Genomic DNA, 18,715 nt, shown 5'->3' with positions numbered 1-18,715 from the left:
GGTGACTGGGAAAAGAGAAGAGAGAACACTTGTCCTGGTTCATCCTGCATCTCCACACAGCATCAACGCCTGCCTTTAAAACCCTGGGGTTTAGTTCTCCTCCCCCAAATGGGAGTGATCCATGAGGTGCTTGGAAAGCAAAGCCTGATCCCTGCCCGCCATGGCACGGGATGCACACAGGGACACTCGCTGTTATTCCTTGGGTAAACACAGGCAAACCTGAGGCAGGATTTGATAAACCCACACTGATGGGGAACCTCAGCCCTTCCCACAGCCAGCAGTGAGAGAAAAAGCTGCTTTTACACTGTTATTCCACCTGTTTCCTACGGAACCTTTCCACAGCTGGAGAGTCCAGCTCCACATGGCAGCATTTTCCAGCCAAAACTTGGGAAACGGGCCCAATCTGTAGGGAAAGAGGATGGGAGGCACTCAGTGGTCTGTAGGGCCCCGTGGGAGCATTCACATGCACACACAGAGGTTTGGGTGTCCCATGCATTTCTGCATGTACACACAGATTTATTTATGTGTTTACCCCTCCCTGCAGTTTTCACTGTTGAGTTTCCAGCCGTCTCTCCTCGCCCTCCGAAGTTGTTTGGGTTTTTTTTCTCCCCTTTAACCTTGAAAATTAACCTAAAACACAGGGTGCTGTACACATGACTTGCTCAAATAAATTGCATCCTTAATTATGAACACCCTCGGCTCCGCTGTGCTCCAGGCCATGCTGCCCCAGTGGACACCCCCCTCCTGATGAGTGGTTATTGAACACGGGAACAACAATCAACACTAATTAAATACTCAGCTGTTGAGAGGAGACAATGTTTATCAAAAAATGCAAGAGGAGGGGAGCGCATCTTCTGTTTTCTATAATTAGTTAGCGATATTCCCCAGGCGGTCTCGCAAATCGAACTCGGGTTTGTTCACATCTGTTTGGCACAGGCAGACAAAGGCCACCGTGGCCCCTGTCCCCGTGTGTCCCCCCCGAGTTACACCCCAGCACAGCACCCCCACGGTGCCACCACGGCGTCCCCACCCTCCCCATCCCCTCAGCCCCGGGCATCGGGACATTCCAGGGGGAAAGAGCCCTGTTGGCAGCAGGGATTCCATGCTGGGCAATCCCACGGATGTGGGCAAGTGGACCACGGGGTCCCTGTCCCCGAAGCCAAACCCACGGGCACAGGAGCTGCTGGGGGCTTGGAGAGGGCACAAAGTGCCGACAACTTCCCTTGCACCCAGTTAAACCCAAACCCGTCATCAGCAGGAGCAAATTTATACCTTTTTAATGCTTTCCTGGAATTTTTCAGTGGTTTTCAGCTGGGGAAGGGGCAGGATGGGCCGTTCATTTCCCTCTGTCTCACGTTATTACCGGCTTAGAGATCTACTCAGCAGCAGAGGACAAGAGTTAAAATTTCCCTGAAGGAGGGGAAATAAGGAGATTAGTGGTGGCTGGGGTTTGACTGCTGGAGCCTGGGACAGCTCCAGATCAGCAGACACCAGTTTCAGTTTGTCCATAGATGAAGAACAGGAAGAAAAGCCCCTCTCTATCATATTCCACATTCCAATATTGATCCAAGCACTGCTGAACGTCCCTGTCCCATCCATCCACACCAATATTCCCCCTTCCTGCGTGCTGCTGAGGGTACAGACAAGCCTTGTGGTGAAACCAGGGTTGCTAAAACCGACCTCAGGCCCTGCTCTGAGCTTACTCCATGCCCTGCTCCGAGCTTACTCCCCTGGCTGCACTCAGAGTGGTGCCAGGAGCCCTTGGCAGATGCTCCTCCAGAAACTGCCGGACCCCACAGCACCTCTGCTGCCACTCGTGGGCATCCCCCGTGCACAGCCCCTGCCCCCAGACAGACACCAGCGCTCTTCCCAAGTCTATTCCACCAGGATAACAGCTCATCTTTCCAAATCTGCCCAGAATTCAGTATTAAACATTCCCCGAGCCGCCCCGTGCCCACTGCCCCCGCCGGGAGATGCTCGGGGGACGCTCCCGCCGCGTCCCCCTCCCGTTCCCCTCCCGTCCCTCTCCCGTTCCCCTCCCGTTCCCCTCCCGTCCCTCTCCCGTTCCTCTCCCGTTCTTCCCCCGTTCCCCTCCCGTTCCCCTCCCGTCCCTCTCCCGTCCCCCTCCCGTTCCCCTCCCGTCCCTCTCCCGTTCCCCTCCCGTCCCTCTCCCGTTCCTCTCCCGTTCCCCTCCCGTCCCTCTCCCGTTCCTCTCCCGTTCTTCCCCCGTTCCCCTCCCGTTCCCCTCCCGTCCCTCTCCCGTTCCTCTCCCGTTCCCCTCCCGTCCCTCTCCCGTTCCTCTCCCGTTCTTCCCCCGTTCCCCTCCCGTTCCTCTCCCGTCCCTCTCCCGTTCCTCTCCCGTTCCCCTCCCGTCCCTCTCCCGTTCCTCTCCCGTTCCCCTCCCGTTCCTGCCAGCAGCCGTCGCTTCCCAGCCCAGCCCCGCTGTCAGTCCCGGGGGCCGGGAAGGGCAGGAGCGGCCCCGGCCCCATCGATCGGCAGCCGCGGGTGCTGCACTTGTTGAGCGAGGCTGGAGGGGAAGGGAAGCACACGGAGCACGTTCCTCCTCCTCCTCCTCCCAGAGCCAGCCCCAAAGGCTCCGGGGGCAGCAGCGCTGCGGGGGCTGGGGAGAGGCAGAGCTGGCCCCGGGGCACAGCCCCTGTCACTGCCACTGCTCGGAGCTCCCTCTGCGGCACCTGGCACCGCTGGTGACACCCGAGCTCTGCCGGTGAAACACACGGGAAAAGCCGGATTAAAGCTCCGAGAGCACCGCTGGGCTCCCAGCCCCGCACCTGGCACTTCACCTCCCTCACCCTCATCACCAGAGCGAAAGCTGGGCCAGCACCAGGCTTCTCTGGGCACGTTTGGAGGTTACAGCAAACACCAAATTCTGCTTTCCAGATACTTTTCGTCCCAGGGATCTCAAACAGAGATCAGGAATTAATCCCAACTGCCTCCCCACCCATGAGCTAGAGGAGGACTGGAACCCTCTGCTCACCGATGGCTGGGGAGGGGGTGACACCAGGACAGGGCCAGAGCAGAAGCTGCTGCTGTTGTTGATGCACTTCCCAACCCAGCTCGAGGCCTCAGCACTCCAGGTTTATATAACCAGGCTCAGAAATCAGAACATTGCCCTTAACCTCCCATCTACCCTAAATACCTACAGTATTTCTGGTAGTAAACATCCTCCAAGACTCATTTCTTGGAGCAGCAGCAGATGGTCAAGAGCATTTCCTGAAATTGAATATTGTAATGAATTTAGGATCGAGAAAATTTACATAATAATCTGGTTTAGATTCTGATAGTGAAGAAACCTACATAGAAACTGCTTCTTTTCAGCTATTTGAATTAAAGTATAGATCTCCAAGTATTTTAATTATAAACAAACTTTTTCCTCTTCTGGATCCATGGAAGAAATTGAAAAATTAACTACGAGGGAGGCTCAAGGCCACACATCAGGCTCAGTTCAGGTTTACCTCTCGTGACCCAGGGGCTGGAGGGGGATGCTCAGGAGCCAGAGGTGACTCAAATTTGGCTGATCCTGTAGTGCCCTCATCATCAAACTGCACCATCCCAGACTGGGAACCTGTGGAGACACCCAGGGAAGCCAAGAACCCTTGGAGTGGGGGGTGTTACAGCCTTTGAGGGTATTGCTGGAGAGGTTCCAGGTGTGCACCCTCAGCCAGGGATGGGGACGGGTGCAGAGAGAGGGATGGGATGGGATGGGATGGGATGGGATGGGATGGGATGGGATGGGATGGGATGGGATGGGACCATGCCTTCCAGGGAATCAGCCATGCCTGGATCCCAAGGAAGGATCCAGGATCCTCAGCTCAGGCCCATGCTGGGTGCACACATCCCACTGTGCCTCCCCTATTCCCCATCGTGCTCGGGGCACACGCAGTGACACAAGCCCAGGGTGAGGCTGGGGAGGCCCTTTTGGGGTCATCTCCTCCTCATCCTCATCACTGGCACAGCCCTGTGCCAATCCCATCCCCAGGCCACCTGCACTGGCACAACCAGGGCTCCATCCAGCCTCATCCTCCCTCTGGACCACAGGAAAATTCCCCTTCCCACCCTCGTGCCAGGAGATGCAGAGGGCCCTTTCCTCTTAGAAAAGCAAATATTTAGTCTAGATAAAAAAGCCCCAGAGCGTTTTCCCCAGGTAATACTGGTAACTAAAATAATCACATTCACTTTGCTGGTTTAATTTTATATTTCCATTTCTACCTTATCTTTTTTCTGCAAGCATCATTAAACCACACCATAACAAAAATACATGAACTGTTATTCTTTCCAGAGAAGCCATAAACCACCTCAAAGCTTTTCAAGTTTATTCTTATCTCGTACATCTTCCTCTGGTTCGGGGTTTTTTTTCCCCTTCATGCATTTCAGAAAGGTAGTTTTCCCTAATGTTAAGAATAGTTGCATTGAAAATGAGATGCTGCCTCTGAAAAGCCCCTCTGGAGGATTAAATAAGTAAAATATAGCCAGAAAATAAACTGGAACCTCATTAAAATAATTTTGCAAGGAGAAATCCTACTCTACAATAGGTTTTCAATATCACTTAGAAAATTCTTCGAGTCATATATATATGTTCTTAATTCAGGACCTTCCATTAAAAAAGACATTACAGAGGGAAGTGAAAGGCCATTTAGTACCCTTGTTTATATAAAAATGCATATTAGGCACAGATGCAATCTCCAGCAGAAGGCCTGGGATGCAGTTGGAATGAGCTGTGCTTGGCTGGGAGGTGCTAATGAGGGCTGGCAAAGCCTCGAGGCACCACCACCTCTTTATTCTGCCAGGGAACGCCAGCCACTCCTGCACCCCCCTTTTCTTTAACTATTCCCCACTTCCCAACCTCCCTGGGGAGTCAGGTGCTCACCCCAAGGTGGGTTTGGGGCCCTGACTTGCTCCATCCTCAGCAGACAGGCATGGGGCTGTGCCAGAGCTTGGACCAGGGATGGAAACTGCCCGATTGCCCCCAAAGTGCTGCCCTGGGATGGAGCTGGTGTGCCAGGAATGATCCCCGTGGAAAAGGGGAGACTCTCCCTGCTGTGACTCCCTGCCAGGCATATTTAACATGTGACACCATCCCATATCTTGACATAAGTGTGCCCCCGGCGTGGTGGAGTCGGGGGTGGATCCAGGGATGTGCAGGATGGGATGGTCACATCACTGCTGAGTTGGCAGCTCCTAAACCTGGACAGCTAAAACCGTTGGCAGGTTTCACTTTGCATCAATTCCCAACAGTTTTAAAGTATAAAACTCCTGATCATGGGCGAGGCAATCACTGCTGCCCTGCTCAAAGCAGTGCTAAGGAGCCATCACCGACACACCCACACCGTTCCCAGTCCCTCCTCAGAGGGAAAAATCCCTGAGGAGGCTCCTCCGAGTGAGGCCCCAGGGCTGGAGCTCTCCAGAGCAGAGTCGTGGTTAAATAATGGAAAATGCCAGGCTGGGAACAGTTTTGGATGTCCTGCTTAACCAGAAGGCAAAATGCAGGTGACCCACAGAGGTATCCCCAGTGCACTGAGAAATATTTAATCTCCAAAGGCTCCAAAAAGCATCATCAGTGTAATTATTGTTCCCTGCCCACTGAAAACATGAGAACCTCAAGCCTCCATCATGTTGAGTTGGGCCTTGAAACATCTGTAATAATTTGAGGATTATTATTATTTCTAATCTATTAGATTATTAAAAGCTGCCATTTAGATGGGATATCAGGAAGAAATCCTTCCCTGTGAGGGTGGGGAGGCCCTGGCACAGGGTGCCCAGAGAAGCTGTGGCTGTCCCACCCCTGGAAGTGCCCAAGGCCAGGTTGGAGCAGCCTGGGATAGTGGGAGGTGTCCATGCAGAGGGTGAAATGGGAGGATCTTTAAGGCCCCTTCCCACCAAACCATTCCAGGATTCTGTGGATAATCCTGAGACCAAAACCCAGGAAGGTTAAAGGATCCTCCTTCCTGCAGGAACTCCTGTGCACTGACCAAAGGGATCCCACACGGCATTTGGGCAGCCAGTTTAGTAGAGAATAAACAGCACACTTCAATTTCATGGTAACTTAGGAAGGTTTACTGGCAAATACCATGGCTTTTACATGGTTCTACCAATTACTGAGCAATTACATGTAACCTAGATCTGGAGGACACACGGCAGCCTTGTAATGTATTCCTCTCTCCTGGAAAAGAAAAAGGCAGTTAATAGAAAACACTTTTTTTTATTTTATTTTAAATTATAAACCCCCTCCACAATATTCCTGTGTGACATTATTAAAACTCCACGTCGATATCAAACCCAAAGCAAAGGCTGCCATCCCATTAACACATCGGTTGTGGGATGATCGATAAAAATTTCCTTTAAACTGCACCATATGTTGCTCCCCACCAAGTTTTATTATTCAGATTCATCAGTTTGTACCTCAACCCCGTGCAATTAAATCCCATTTAGCAGCACTGACCTTCTGATTTGAACTCGTCATTCCTGCAGCTGGTTTGGAGTTTTAACAGCACTTTTAAATAAGGAAAATGTAAAATGTCTGGGAATTAATGGTGGGGTAGGGGGAGCATTCCATGGGGAGATTCCTCCCGTGCACGGCTCCTGTGCTGGAGCAGGGAGAGGAAAAAAATAAAGGGAAAAAAACCCAAGGAGTGCCAGCACATTTTACCGTGTTGTAGCATATTTGTAAACATCGTTAATCACGGATTAGCAGATGGTGATGTTAATTGCACCTGTGGAAGCAACAAGACCTCAAGGTTGATTACATTTACAAACCGGGATCGGGGCTGCGGATTCCGGAGGTGCCCCGTGGGCAGCAATCCCAGCTCCAGCAGCACCCAGGCTGCTCCCTTCCCCTGCCACCAGCCGGGGCTTTGGAGAGGGAAAGGTGGCCCCTGTCCCAGAGCCGTTCCAGCCTCCAAAATACCCCTGGGAGCCAGCAATGAATTGGATGGAATGGGAGTTTTTCAGTCATTGCACGGGGTAGAATGGGATTTTCCAGTCGTGGTGACACTCTGAGCACAAAAGGGAAATGCAGGGCAGGAGCTGAGCTGCTCTCCCAGCCAGAGCTCCCCGGGGTGGATTTTGGGAGATGGGAAGATTTGTGTTTCCCCCTGGCTGGAGATAAAGCAGCGCCAGCACCGAACTCATCTTCTGAATCAAGGGGGACAAATATTTTGCCACTGTGCTTAGAGACACTTTGATTATTGAGAAATCATTCTGGAAGGGCAATTAGTAAATTTTAGAATCAATTTGGTAAATAAGCCTCTGAAAGGAATCCATGACAAGCAGCAGGGAGGGAAGAACTGACTTTCAAATTACACACGCACACTTTATTCATATTGGAATATCAAAGAGACTCTATGTACAAACAGAAGTAATCAGGAAACGTGTTTTGATCTTGCTGATGTACACAAAAAATGACAATTAATGGCCCCCTTTATGATACAAAACTGGGGTTTTTTACAGTTACATTACAGAGACGATTATAGTCAAGCTTAAGGCTAAAAATAATGAAAGACTATAAAAACTACATTTTAACATTTAAAAATATCCAGGAAATTAACTGGAGAAGCAGGCAATGATCCAATTAATGGATTGCATTTATTAGATCAGGGGCAAAAGGCACAGCACAAAGCTCCAGCTCCAAAGGTGAGAGACCCTCACAGGTGTCAGGATGAAGCTGGAGCAGGAGGACAAAGCATCAGCTCCATCCAAAAGTCACTGGAAGTGGATCCCAGTGGAAGAAAGTGGGGTTAAAACTTACCACAGAGGGAAATAGGATCAGTGGGAACAGCAGAGCCATCCAGAGTGGGATTCACTGCCCTCTCAAGCAGCAAAGTCCGAGCTGCAGCCCAAATTGTGACTCAAATCCTAAAATTCAAGCTCAGGCAATTCCCAAAAAGCCTTGTCTGATGCTCCAGTGCCAAATCAAGCTCCATGGATACAGGACTGGGGAATTCTCAGGGGAGTGGTGCTGGCTGCTGGAGTGACGGCCAAGCAGGAGCTTCTCCTGTCACTGCGGCGGAGCCGCTGCGGATACGGAGGTTCCAAAGCTTTTTGGGAGCCTTCCAGAAGAAAAGGAGCTGCTGCAGGGTTCCTCAGCTGCCTCCTCGTTAGAGGGGCTGAGCAGATGGCCAAGCACAGCCCGGCAGAGCCCGGCTTTCCCAGCCACACAAAGCCAGGAAGTGCCTCCCCACTGCTGGAACAAACTTAAAAAAAAAGGAAATAAAAAGGGAGAAACAGCAGCTCCTATGAGATGGGAAACAAATAGACTTACCTGGAGGTCAAGAATGAAGAAATGGCTTTACCCTGATCCCTGCTGCTCCAGAGGAAGGATTCAGTTAGCCAAGTGCTGAATCTTGGAATCTTTCCTCTGGAAAATGAGCAAATCTGAGCCACGGGCACCCTCTGCTGGGGCACCCTCAGCTGCTGAGCAGCTCCCTGGGGCTGGCAGAGGCCTCCGGGCCTGCAGCTGTTTCCTTTCAGCTTTAGAAAGGTAAAAAGGGCAAATTCAGCCCCCAAATGCACCAGCTCTCACCCCACAAGGCACCAGCTCAGGGTTCTCCAGCTCCCTGTGGATTTGGGTAACACAGCCCTGTTGGCACGACGGCGTCATTTCAGAGGGATTTGGGATTTGTCCTTTTCCTCAGGACACAGCTCAGGGGATGAGTCCCCACCCCAGGCACCCTCCTCTCCATCACAGCCACAGAAGGGAGCCCTGGACACCTTTCAGGAGCTGCATGCCCTGATCCCCATTCCAGGCAGCTGGAGTGTCCCCAGTGTCCACCCCAGCCAGACCCTCCCAGGACACACAAGGAGCACCCCACACCCACAGACCAAGGTTTACAGACTTCATTTAGCTCAAAGGAAAGTCCTAATTAGTCACTCAGAGTGATTTACTTATTCATTTGGAAGGGGGGAGGGGGCAGACTGAGAGGAATTGTTTGAAATTATCCCTAAAGGGCACTGTAAATTAAGTGTTAATGAGGAATCCTATGCAAAGGGCCACGGTAGCTAAATAAAATAATTAAGGTGCTAAGTGATAACATTCTTTTGGCTCTCAGTAATTTAGCCAGCCTGGTTTTTCAACCAGGATAGTTGCAAATGAAGGCACCCCAATGCCATCAGCAGGACAGTGGTGCTGGGGCAGCTCAGCCTCCAGCAGGATCAGCCCAGCTTGGAAAGGAAACTTTCCCAGAAGGAAACGAGCTCTGGATCCCTTTTCCCACCTGAAGGACTAATCCCACTCTGGATTTATATGACACAAAATGGATTGATTTGAGTCTACAGCCAATCTTTACAAAAGCTTTATTTCCACGGGTTGCATTTCCCCCCCACTCCTTGGCAGGGCTGCACACCTGGTTTACAACCAAACACAGGAAAACCAACTGCAGTGGTTCCCAAGCACAGAGGAAGGGTTCAGGGCTGCTCTCAGTGGCACTTTCACCCACAGCCCAAATTGTGATGCACAAAGTGATGCACAGTCCCCTGTGCACAGCACAGAGCTGGCAGCCATCCCTGGGTGTTCTCCTGCCAAAACTGGCTGCTCCCAGACCTGGCTGCCTTCCCACAGCTGCTCCTCCCAGGAGTTACCTACGACATCAGGTGTCTGCCTTTGGTGCTAAGTCAGGGATCTGGTGGCTCTTGCAGCAGCTAAAATGCAGCTCAGGTCTGGGGCTCTCCCTGGCACTCACAGTGATGGTGGAGACTCTGGGAAGAGCATTTCCATATCCACACCAAGCAGCTTCCTCCACCAAATAAAGAGGATTTCAGTCTCCGTGCCTCCGTTTCTGGCTGCAGATGGAGTGCAGGAGGATACCTGTAGGAAAGTAAAAAAAAAAAATCAATATTACGTGATTTTTTTTTTTTTTTAAACCACAAGAAAATCGTTCAGTGGCCTGGATGCCTGATTTATAAATGCAGAAGTTGGAGGTTTGGTGCCTTGGTGCCCAGAACTGCTCTCACCTGCAGCCACAGAGACGTTGAGGGAGTCGATGCCGGGGTGCAGCGCCCTGCCGGGGGGGATGGCCAGCATCTGCTGGCACTGCAGCTGGGTCTCCAGGGAAACGCCCTCCCCTTCACTGCCTGCAGGACAAAGACACTGCTCAGGTCACTCACAGCACTGCCACGGCCTTTCCCCCTCCTCAGTGCAGTTCTTGCTCATGCTCTGTCTCTCTGACACTCTCCCTAAGCTCAGCCACCTCACCACCTCCCACACAACAACTGAGCCACCAGAGGCGAGCCAGGCACCTTCCTCCCTTCCCTTCCCAGCCTCCCTGGATCTGTTCTCCAGCATCTGAAGTGTTTTTGAGGAATATCTGTGCAACACAGCTGCACAAAGCATGGAGAATCTCCTGTGGGAGCAGCCACTGTGCCAGCAGAGAGCTCCCTGTGGCCACGGGACAAGGCAGGCAAGGGGCCAGAGGCCAGCTCTGGTCCAGCAAATCCCACATCCTATTGCCAGTGACAGCTCCAGCCTTCCCAGCACACACACCCCCCCACCACGGGCTGGGTGCAACTTGTGCATGCAGACAGTTTAACCAGAGGCTTCAATTGATTAGTTGTTAAACCATCCAGCAGCCCTGATACGTTTGGGCTGATACACTGGTGAAACAGAGTTGAAATCTATCCCAGGTCATTAGTAGTTGTTTGACTCACGCTGTCACAAAGGGAAATGGAAAGGGAGAGCCTTTAAACAATCCTGTGCGCAGACAGGTGAAAATGCAGAGGGCCACGGACCTCCCAGCCCGCCTGCCTCCCCAAAGAACCCTTCCACGTGGGTTACTGAGAGCAGCACAGGAGCTCCAGGGCTGCAAGGATGGCCAGCTCATCCCAAACACCTCTGGAAACAGGCTCAGCATGTGGCAGCCAAAGCTCCCCTCCAACAGCCGTGCCCTGACCTGGCTGAGCCCCACACCGGTCCTGGGATGGCACTGCCAGGGCACATTGACCCCTCGGACCACACAGGGGTGGGAAGACCATTATTCCCAGTTTTAGGCTGGAAGCTGAGGCCCAGCCTCATGTTTTACTGGGCTGATCTCAGAGGCACTTTGGGTAAGGAAGAGGATGCTTTGGGTAATGCATCCTGCACCACCTTCCCAGATGAAACCAGTCCTGGCAAAAGCTCTTTGGTTGGGGTCAGAGAGCCTTCAGAAACCCCAACCCCCATCCTAACCAATCTTTTCCCCCTGCTGTAAGCCAGCAGTACACACAAGGCCTGGGAGAGTTATCCAAGGTCACAAGGAGACACCAGGAACTGAAGCCAGGCCTCCCACGGCCCTGCCTGTCTCCTCATCACTACTCCAGGGATGCTTAAAAAACCCAGAAATAGTATCCTGGAAAAGTTTCACACCTTACAGTCATATTTGCCTCCTGAGCCTCTCAAACCACACTCCCACGGGACTCTCCAAGTGGGACAGCAGCAACAGCTCCTGGAGAAATCCTTATCTCCTGATAAGGGTCTTACAATTCCCAATAAAGGCACAGATTTTGCCTCCAGCTTTTACAAAGCTTTTTATGGTCCTGGCTGCTTAAAATAATTAGGAGTCATAAATTCAGGGCAAAAAGACTTGCACGGTGTGACACGAGGGAGGGAGTATTGACTGAATCAGATTAAATCCTGCTTTATACTGAACAAAACACTTCCCACTTCAGATCTTTAACTTCCACCTCTCAGCTTTGTCCCTCACTGACAGAGCTCAAAGACCAGAGCTCGGTGAAATGACAAAACACATTTCCTGCCCCATTTACAATTAACACCCCTCACAATTGCAGTTTCCAGTGCAGGAAGTTCAAATCCAGCAGCAGGAAAATATGCAAAACGAGCATCTCCATAAAACCACCAGCTCTGTGAAGAGCCTTAAACCCCGAGCTAAAGACTGAAGGTCTAAGAAGAACAAATTACCCAGAAACTCTTCTTACTCAGCCATCTAAGTGCTCCCAATCTGTTCCTGTGCAGCAGGCTCCCAGTCTGAGGCTGTCTGTCGCCTCCAGCAATGACTCCAGTGCAGACAACATTAAGCTGGACTGTCCAAATCACTCTCTGCCAAGCCAGCGAGGATGCCAGGAGGGGGAATTGGAGGCTGCAAATGCTTAACTTACAAGACAATCTGTGTGGTGCCAGGGAGCTCAATCCCAGGCTGAATTATCTCTGCTGCTCCCTGCAGCTGCAGGAATGCTCCATATTCAGATCCAGGACGTTTCTCCCAACAAGCCCAGCATCAGACGACTGTAATGTTCAATTTTCTTTTCAGCCAAGAGTTAGTGCTCAGCAGAGAGTTGAAATCATTACTGCTGCAAGGTCCAGGAGCTCTCCTCATGCATCTACCAATCAGCCTCCAATCTCCCCTGACAAAAGGATATTTGGACTTTTTCCTGGAGAAATCTCTCATAACTCAAGGTAACGACACCGCTGCCAGCTCCAGCCCCTGCCTTTCTGCGGGTGCTGTCGCCGTTTGTGGGATGCATTTCTTTGTGGGCCATCAGCAGTGCTGCAGCCTCCCTGCTCCCCTCGGAATACAGCTCCACACATCTTGTAGAGATGCCAGATTTGCAGCGTTGTCTTGTCAGTGTTTCCAGGAGTTCGGTAAACATTTTAATTAAAGGAATGTCCTCTGAGCCAAGCCAGCCCCAGCACGGGGCAGGATTAGAGCCCCTCCCTGGCCCAGGGCCAGCAGGACTCTGCTTCCAAGTGTAAAAGCTCAGGCCAGCTCCTGTGCCAGGTGACACGGAGTGGGGGACACGGCACAGCCACCCGCAGGTGCCTGGAGCTGCATTCCTGGGGGAGTTTCTTTCTCCAGCTGCCACAAAGCTGCTACTCCCCTTCCCTGCACCTTCTGGGAGGCTGCACAAGCCCAAACTGTGCCTACAGAAGGTGAGCAAGTGGGCAGAATTTCCTGCAGGAATTGCCCAGTTCGGGTGCTCAGGGAAGCGGCAGCCACTGCTCCAACAGGGAGGAGATTCCTCTGCTCCTGCTCCACAGCCAGCACCCCCTGCCTTCTCCCAGGTGAGCCCTGACAGCTCTCAGGGGTGGCCACAAAGCCCAGATTTGCATCCAGACCATCCCCAGCACCAGCCCCTCGTGGTTCTTCCCAGACCAGACATTCCTGTTTTTTAAGGGGAGATGTGGCTCAGCTCCCCCCGAGCAGCTCCGTGCAAGAAGAGCAAACACCTCTGGGGCTCACCAGCACAGGAAATCCAAAGCTGGGGCCCCAACACAGGATCAAAACACAAAACACAATGCAGACACCACACTGTGGCTGCCCTGGCACCAAAATTGCCACCCAGACCCTCCACAGCTGCTGAACTCCCTGTGCATCCACAAACTGTTCCTACTGGGAGCCCCCTCAGCTCCCCATGTTCCCCTCAGTCTATACTTCATTCTCAGCCAGATCATTCCATGATTCCCCCTCAGCTTTTCTTTTTCAGACCTGGAACAATCCTTGGAGTGAAGCATCCCCCTGGTGCCCCTCACACCTGCAGCCCCACCCAGCCCACAGCTCTGGAAATGGAAATACCTATTACTACAATAATGGGTTTATCCCACCGGAATTCCGAGCAGCTGATGACAGGAACATCTTCCACATTCCCAGGCCTGCTGACTGTTCCCACCACTTCCCAGCCTTCTGCACGTTTAGCCTAGAAAAGGAAAGGAAATGAAGAATTGCCAGCTTTCCAAGCTTAAAAAGCAAATAAGCCATGTACGCAAACACTTTTATTTTCTTTCACATTTTCAGTTAAGCTGACTGGGGTTTTTTTGGCATCCCTTAAATTTTTACCACCAAAGTCCTCCCACTACCAGCACACAAACACAGATTTAAGAAACAAACGAACGAGTAAAAAATAACTAAAAAAAAAAGTAATTTTCCTCTTGGCATTTATTCCAGTTCAGTAAGCAAATAAACAGCAACTGAAAAGCTTTTTTTTTTTTTTTTTTTTGCCCATGCAACAGTTCTAGGAAGGTTGTTTTGCCAGGAAAGCACACAAAACAGGAATGTTGAACAAATCAGCATAAGGTAATGCACAGGGCAAGGCAGTGGAAGGTCTCAAGTGCAGGCTCAGCCATCAGAACCCCACAGTGACGTTTGCAAACTCAGATGCCCAATTCAGCTCCCACACAAGGCAGGGCACCCAACACTCCCAGCCAGAGAACCAGACCTCCCCCCCTGCAAAAAGAGCCTTAATTATTTGTCTTGAAAATCCATTTTACCACTAAAAGAGCTGCTGCTTCCTGCCAGTTTCATTTCCCTGTAAACTGGCTCTTTTTACATGAAGTTGGATCAAATTTACACCAGGCAGGTGAGCCCAGGTCCAATTAAATGAACTGCTGCTATGTTTCTAATTAATAACTCAAGCTTTACAGTAACAAAGTAATCCTTCCAGATATTAATTAATTATCAGCATATTTTGTGTTTCATTTCACCATCACCCAGACCTCCAGCTGCCACAGACCTACAGCCAGTTTAAATCCCATTTTTCCATGTGCATTCCCTTTCTTTTCCCAGCTCGTCCTGCAAAGGGCCCCCCTCTCTCACCTCACTGCACAGACACAGAGTAAAAAGACTGCCAGCCCCCAGCACTGCTTCCTCCTCTATTCCCTGCTCCAGAGGCTGCTCCCAAGGCTGCCCAATGCTGCCATCGTGTGCCTGGGCGCCGGGATGCTGCTCTGCCACACATCCCGAGGAGAAGGGAGACGAGCCCAGCGTACCGAGAGCCGCAGGATTATCCTGCTACCAGCAGCTTCCAGAAAAAATAGCCAACCTCTCTCCCTACCCGATGGAATGGGGCTGGGGGCGTGTGCCCATCACTGGTGGTCCCAAAGCCACACACACTGCAAATAACTCAGGGCTTTTCCTGTGCCTGCTCTCTGTGTAATACCTGCGGTGTTTGAGTTTCCTTGAAAAAAGGAAAGAAAACCAAAGTGGATCGCTGTACCTTCAAAAAGCCCTGGAGATCATCTGTGCCGTACACATCGAACACCTCCATGACTCCGGCGCTGGCTTTGCTCACTATGGGAGTCAAGGGGCAGCTGCAAGGGGAAAAGAATGGAAAAGCATCATACAGGAGGAGATCCAGGTGAATTTTTGTTTCTGTACGTCCGTCTCTTGCCTCTGCAAACCTCCCCCACTCCAGATCCCGCTCATTTTACAGATGTATTTCCCTGTGGAGAACAGCAGGGCTCAGGAATTAACCCAGGAAATGGATCACAGGTGGGACAACTGAAACACACACTGGGTTAAAACAAGAACAGTCCAGGGAGAGCCTGGAACCCCCCATCCCACAGCCTGCCTGCAGAGCGGCAGCATCCCAAATCCTGCTCTCCAGATCGGCTGCTGAGCGATGCAGCCTGGAAACCTCTCCGGGAGGCAGCAGGGAAGGCAAGAAGCGCTGCAGGAGCCCGCACCCGTTCCTGTGGCCCGTACCTGTTCCTGTGGCTCGCCACCACTCTGTCCACCCCCAGGAAGTACGCGGAGCGCAGCAGGGCCCCCAGGTTCATGGGATCCTGGATGTGCTCCAGCACCAGCCACAGCAGCTGCCGCCTCCCGCTCTGTCCATCCCCCAGATGCGGCTCCTCAGCATCCCGCAGGCTCTTGAAGGGCAGCGGGGAGGCCTCCAGGCACACGCCCTGGTGGGGCCGGCCCCGGCACAGCACGTCCAGCTCCCGGCCCGAGACGTGCAGCACCGGGACCCCGCGGGCCGCCGCCTGCAGGGCGAACTCGCCCCTCACGGGCCGCGCGGAGCCGCTGCTGTGCTTGAGGAACAGCCTGAACAGGGCCCTCCGCGCCTGGGCCAGCGCCAGCCAGCACGGCGCGGTCCCGAACAGGATCTCGGAGCCTTTAGTCCTCTCCAGGGACAGCGCCTTTCGCTGCGGCCCCTTCCCCTTCCCGGCCCGGGGCAAGTCCTGCTGTGCCCGCAGCAGCTCCTGGCCGGTCCGCGACCCCCGCCCGGCCCCGCTCTGCTCCCGCTGTCCCGGATCCCCACGGGCGCGGCCGGAGGCCAGCACGGCCCCCGGGTGCTGCGGGAGGGATGCGGGGGAATCGCGGCCTCGCGGCGCCCCTTCCTCAGCCCCGCTCGGGGCCGAGGGCCCGCGGGTGGAGCAGAACCGGAGCCCGGCCCGGCACAGCCACAGGGCCCGGCACACGCGGGGCAACAGCGCCCGCTCCATGGCGGGGAATGCCCGCGCACGGCGGCCGGGGCAGGTGGGGGGGGGGGGGGGAGAACACCCAGCCCCGCTCCGCAGCCGCGCAACCGGGGCACGGACAGGGGCGGGAGGGGCTCGGGGCGGCGGGCACGTGCGGGGACCGGCGGGCACGCGCACGGGCACGCGCGCCCCGCCCCGCCCGCTCCGGTTCCGGCGGGACCGGCGCGCCCCGCCCCGCGCGGCAGCGCCCCCTGGCGGCGGGCGGGGATCCCGGGAACGGGAGCGGAGCATCCCAAAGGCACCGGGAACGGGGAACCCCAGTGACCCCGGACAGGGAACCGGGAATCCCAGTGACCCCGGACAGACCCCCGGGCACCGGGAACGGGGAACCCCAGTGACCCCGGACAGACCCCCGGGAACGGGGAACCCCACTGACCCCGGACAGGGAACCGGGAACCCCAGTGACCCCGGACAGACCCCCGGGAACGGGGAACCCCAGTGACCCCGGATAGGGCACCGGGAACCGTCGGGAACGGGAGCGGAGCATCCCAGAAACCTCGCAGAGCCCCGAGGGAAGAGCAGGGAAGGTCCGGCTCCAGCAGGGGCAGCCAGGGCAGGGCGGGTGGTGCCTGAACCAAGAGGTGTGAGCCCCGTCCTGCCGCACAGCTGGTAATTAACAGCGCCCTAATTAACCACCAAACGGCTTTAACCGTTCCCTCACGGCCCCTCCTAACGCTGGGAAAACAAGGAAAGGACTGGCGCTAGCCTAGCGCAGGTATTTTTAGTATTAACATAAAATGAGTGTTTGAACAGCAGTGACCCCCAGGAGAGGGGATTTCTCCGTGACACCGTTCTCAAAGGATCTTCAGTAAAATCCTGCTTTTCCTGCTGGTCACCAACTGTTCTCATGGTTCCTCTTCGCAAAAAATGAGAGCTGAGTATCTATACACATACAAAATCTGGCTGGCTTCGAGAGAAGCCTGAGAGCCTGAAAGAGTTCAATATCCAAGCCTGAGAGCCGATTCCTGATCCAGTCTGGGTTTTTCCACATTCCGGATCCCGGGCTCATCCCTGGTAGTTTTCCAAACCCTTTTCCCCACCCTCCCACCTGGGGTGTGGCTTCATTTGAACCGGGACACGTGAGCCCAACCTGCACCGGTTATTCCCAAGACAACTGGATGCTGTCCAGCTCTGGAAAGGAATTCTGTTTTTCCTCATAAAGACCCCAAACTGAAGGATTCTGTTTGGAACGTTCCCCAAACAGAGGTCTGGCTGTGAACAGCAAAAAGGCTGTTGAGTTCTAACACAGAAATAACAAAACACACCAGAAACGAACCACAGTGTGCCTCTCTTTTTATTCTTTATTTTACAGTTCACAATTAGAAACCTACTGGTAAGTTACACAGTTCACTGATCCTCGCGTTTGAGGGGTTTCACTGCCTCGGAGTCGTGTCCCATCTCATCCCAGGAAGGTGGCAGGAGGTGCCACCAAGGCCACCCACGGCCACAGAACCCGCAAGGAGCCCTCCACGGCCACCCTTCGTGGGGGAGGTTAATGGGCAGCAGGGATGATCCCCTAAAACCACACTTCAAATGGAAAAATACACTGCACCTCATCTCAAGGTTACTTTAGAGACTTAAAAATGTTCTTGGGGGAGGGGGGAAAAACCCAACTTCCAGGGCTGCAGGGCAGCCAGGTTGTATTTGCAGGGAGCAACCACCCGGACAAACCCTTTGTCAAGGTTCTGCACCTTAAGCAATTCTCTCCAAATCCTCCTTTTACACGGCAGGGAGATGTAAAGCCCCTCCTCAGCCACACATTTCACCATCTGCTGAACTTTGCACACAGTTGCTGCCACAATTCAGTGTTTCACCACTGCTGCCCACATCCCTGCTCAGTTTTTTTCTGCTCAGAAGTTCCTAATTTCTAAAAGAATTTTTTTTTTTGGCCTCTTCAGTAGTTCAACCACCTTCTTAAAATGGTACACGCTGCCCAGGGTACCTGCTGGGAATCCACACAAAGGCACCACCTTGGCATCCCAGAGCAGGGCAGTGCAAGACTTCCCAAGGGGCAGGAATTTCACTCACAACAAATTAAAAAGCCAAATCCAGGTGCACTTGTCAGTAGAAACTGGTGACAGATGAGGAATGGACAGAACACACCATGAGCATGTGTTAATAAAGAGGAAAAAAAGGGGCAAATTGTCTTTTGTTTTTGCCATTATTAAGGAACATTTTGCCAGTTTTCTCCTTGTATCCTCCTACAGCTGCTCACCTTTGGCACAAGGAATTTTAGGTATCACAAGGTTTAACTCATAGTAATACTTCAATATCAACACTCAGCACTTACACAGCGCCTGTCGTGGTCAAAGTGCTTTACAAAAGCTTGTGAGTCCTCACAACACCCCTGTGAGGTAGGTGAGTGTTATTATCCCCATTTTCCAGCTGGGGAAACTGAGGCAGAGAGGTAAAGTGACTTGCCCAAGGCTGTACAGGGAGCTGAAGTCGTGTCTTGGTGGCCCAACTCTGGTCTCCCTTGCGGAGGGGTAACACAGATGAACTCCCAGGGCTCTCCTG

General features: G+C 53.0%; 1 protein-coding gene across 1 annotated transcript; it reads right to left on the bottom strand.

Annotated features, from left to right (window-relative positions):
- Positions 1-9,399: 9,399 nt before the first annotated feature.
- On the bottom strand, positions 9,400-16,300 carry MRM1 (mitochondrial rRNA methyltransferase 1). Its single transcript, XM_082294505.1, has 5 exons — positions 15,420-16,300; positions 14,932-15,025; positions 13,515-13,635; positions 9,964-10,083; positions 9,400-9,817 (listed from the first exon to the last, which is right to left on the bottom strand). The coding sequence occupies exons 1-5, from the start codon at positions 16,160-16,162 to the stop codon at positions 9,768-9,770; spliced, it is 1,128 nt and encodes a 375-aa protein (XP_082150631.1). The 5' UTR covers positions 16,163-16,300; the 3' UTR covers positions 9,400-9,767.
- Between the last annotated feature and the right edge of the window lie 2,415 nt (positions 16,301-18,715).

The sequence above is a fragment of the Coloeus monedula genome, assembly GCF_965178545.1.
Source record: "Coloeus monedula genome assembly, chromosome: 20".
Classification (NCBI taxonomy): domain Eukaryota; kingdom Metazoa; phylum Chordata; class Aves; order Passeriformes; family Corvidae; genus Coloeus; species Coloeus monedula.
This window is presented reverse-complemented; position numbering and strand designations above follow the sequence as displayed.

Coding starts and splice junctions, on each gene's coding strand:
- MRM1 (XM_082294505.1), bottom strand. CDS start 16,162: ATGGAGCGGGCGCTGTTGCCCCGCGTGTGCCGGGCCCTGTGGCTGTGC. Junction 15,026..15,419: donor GTGGCGAGCCACAGGAACAG/GTACGGGCCACA, acceptor TTCCCCTTGCAG/CTGCCCCTTGACTCCCATAG. Junction 10,084..13,514: donor ACCCATTATTGTAGTAATAG/GTATTTCCATTT, acceptor TTTGTCCTGCAG/GCAGTGAAGGGGAGGGCGTT.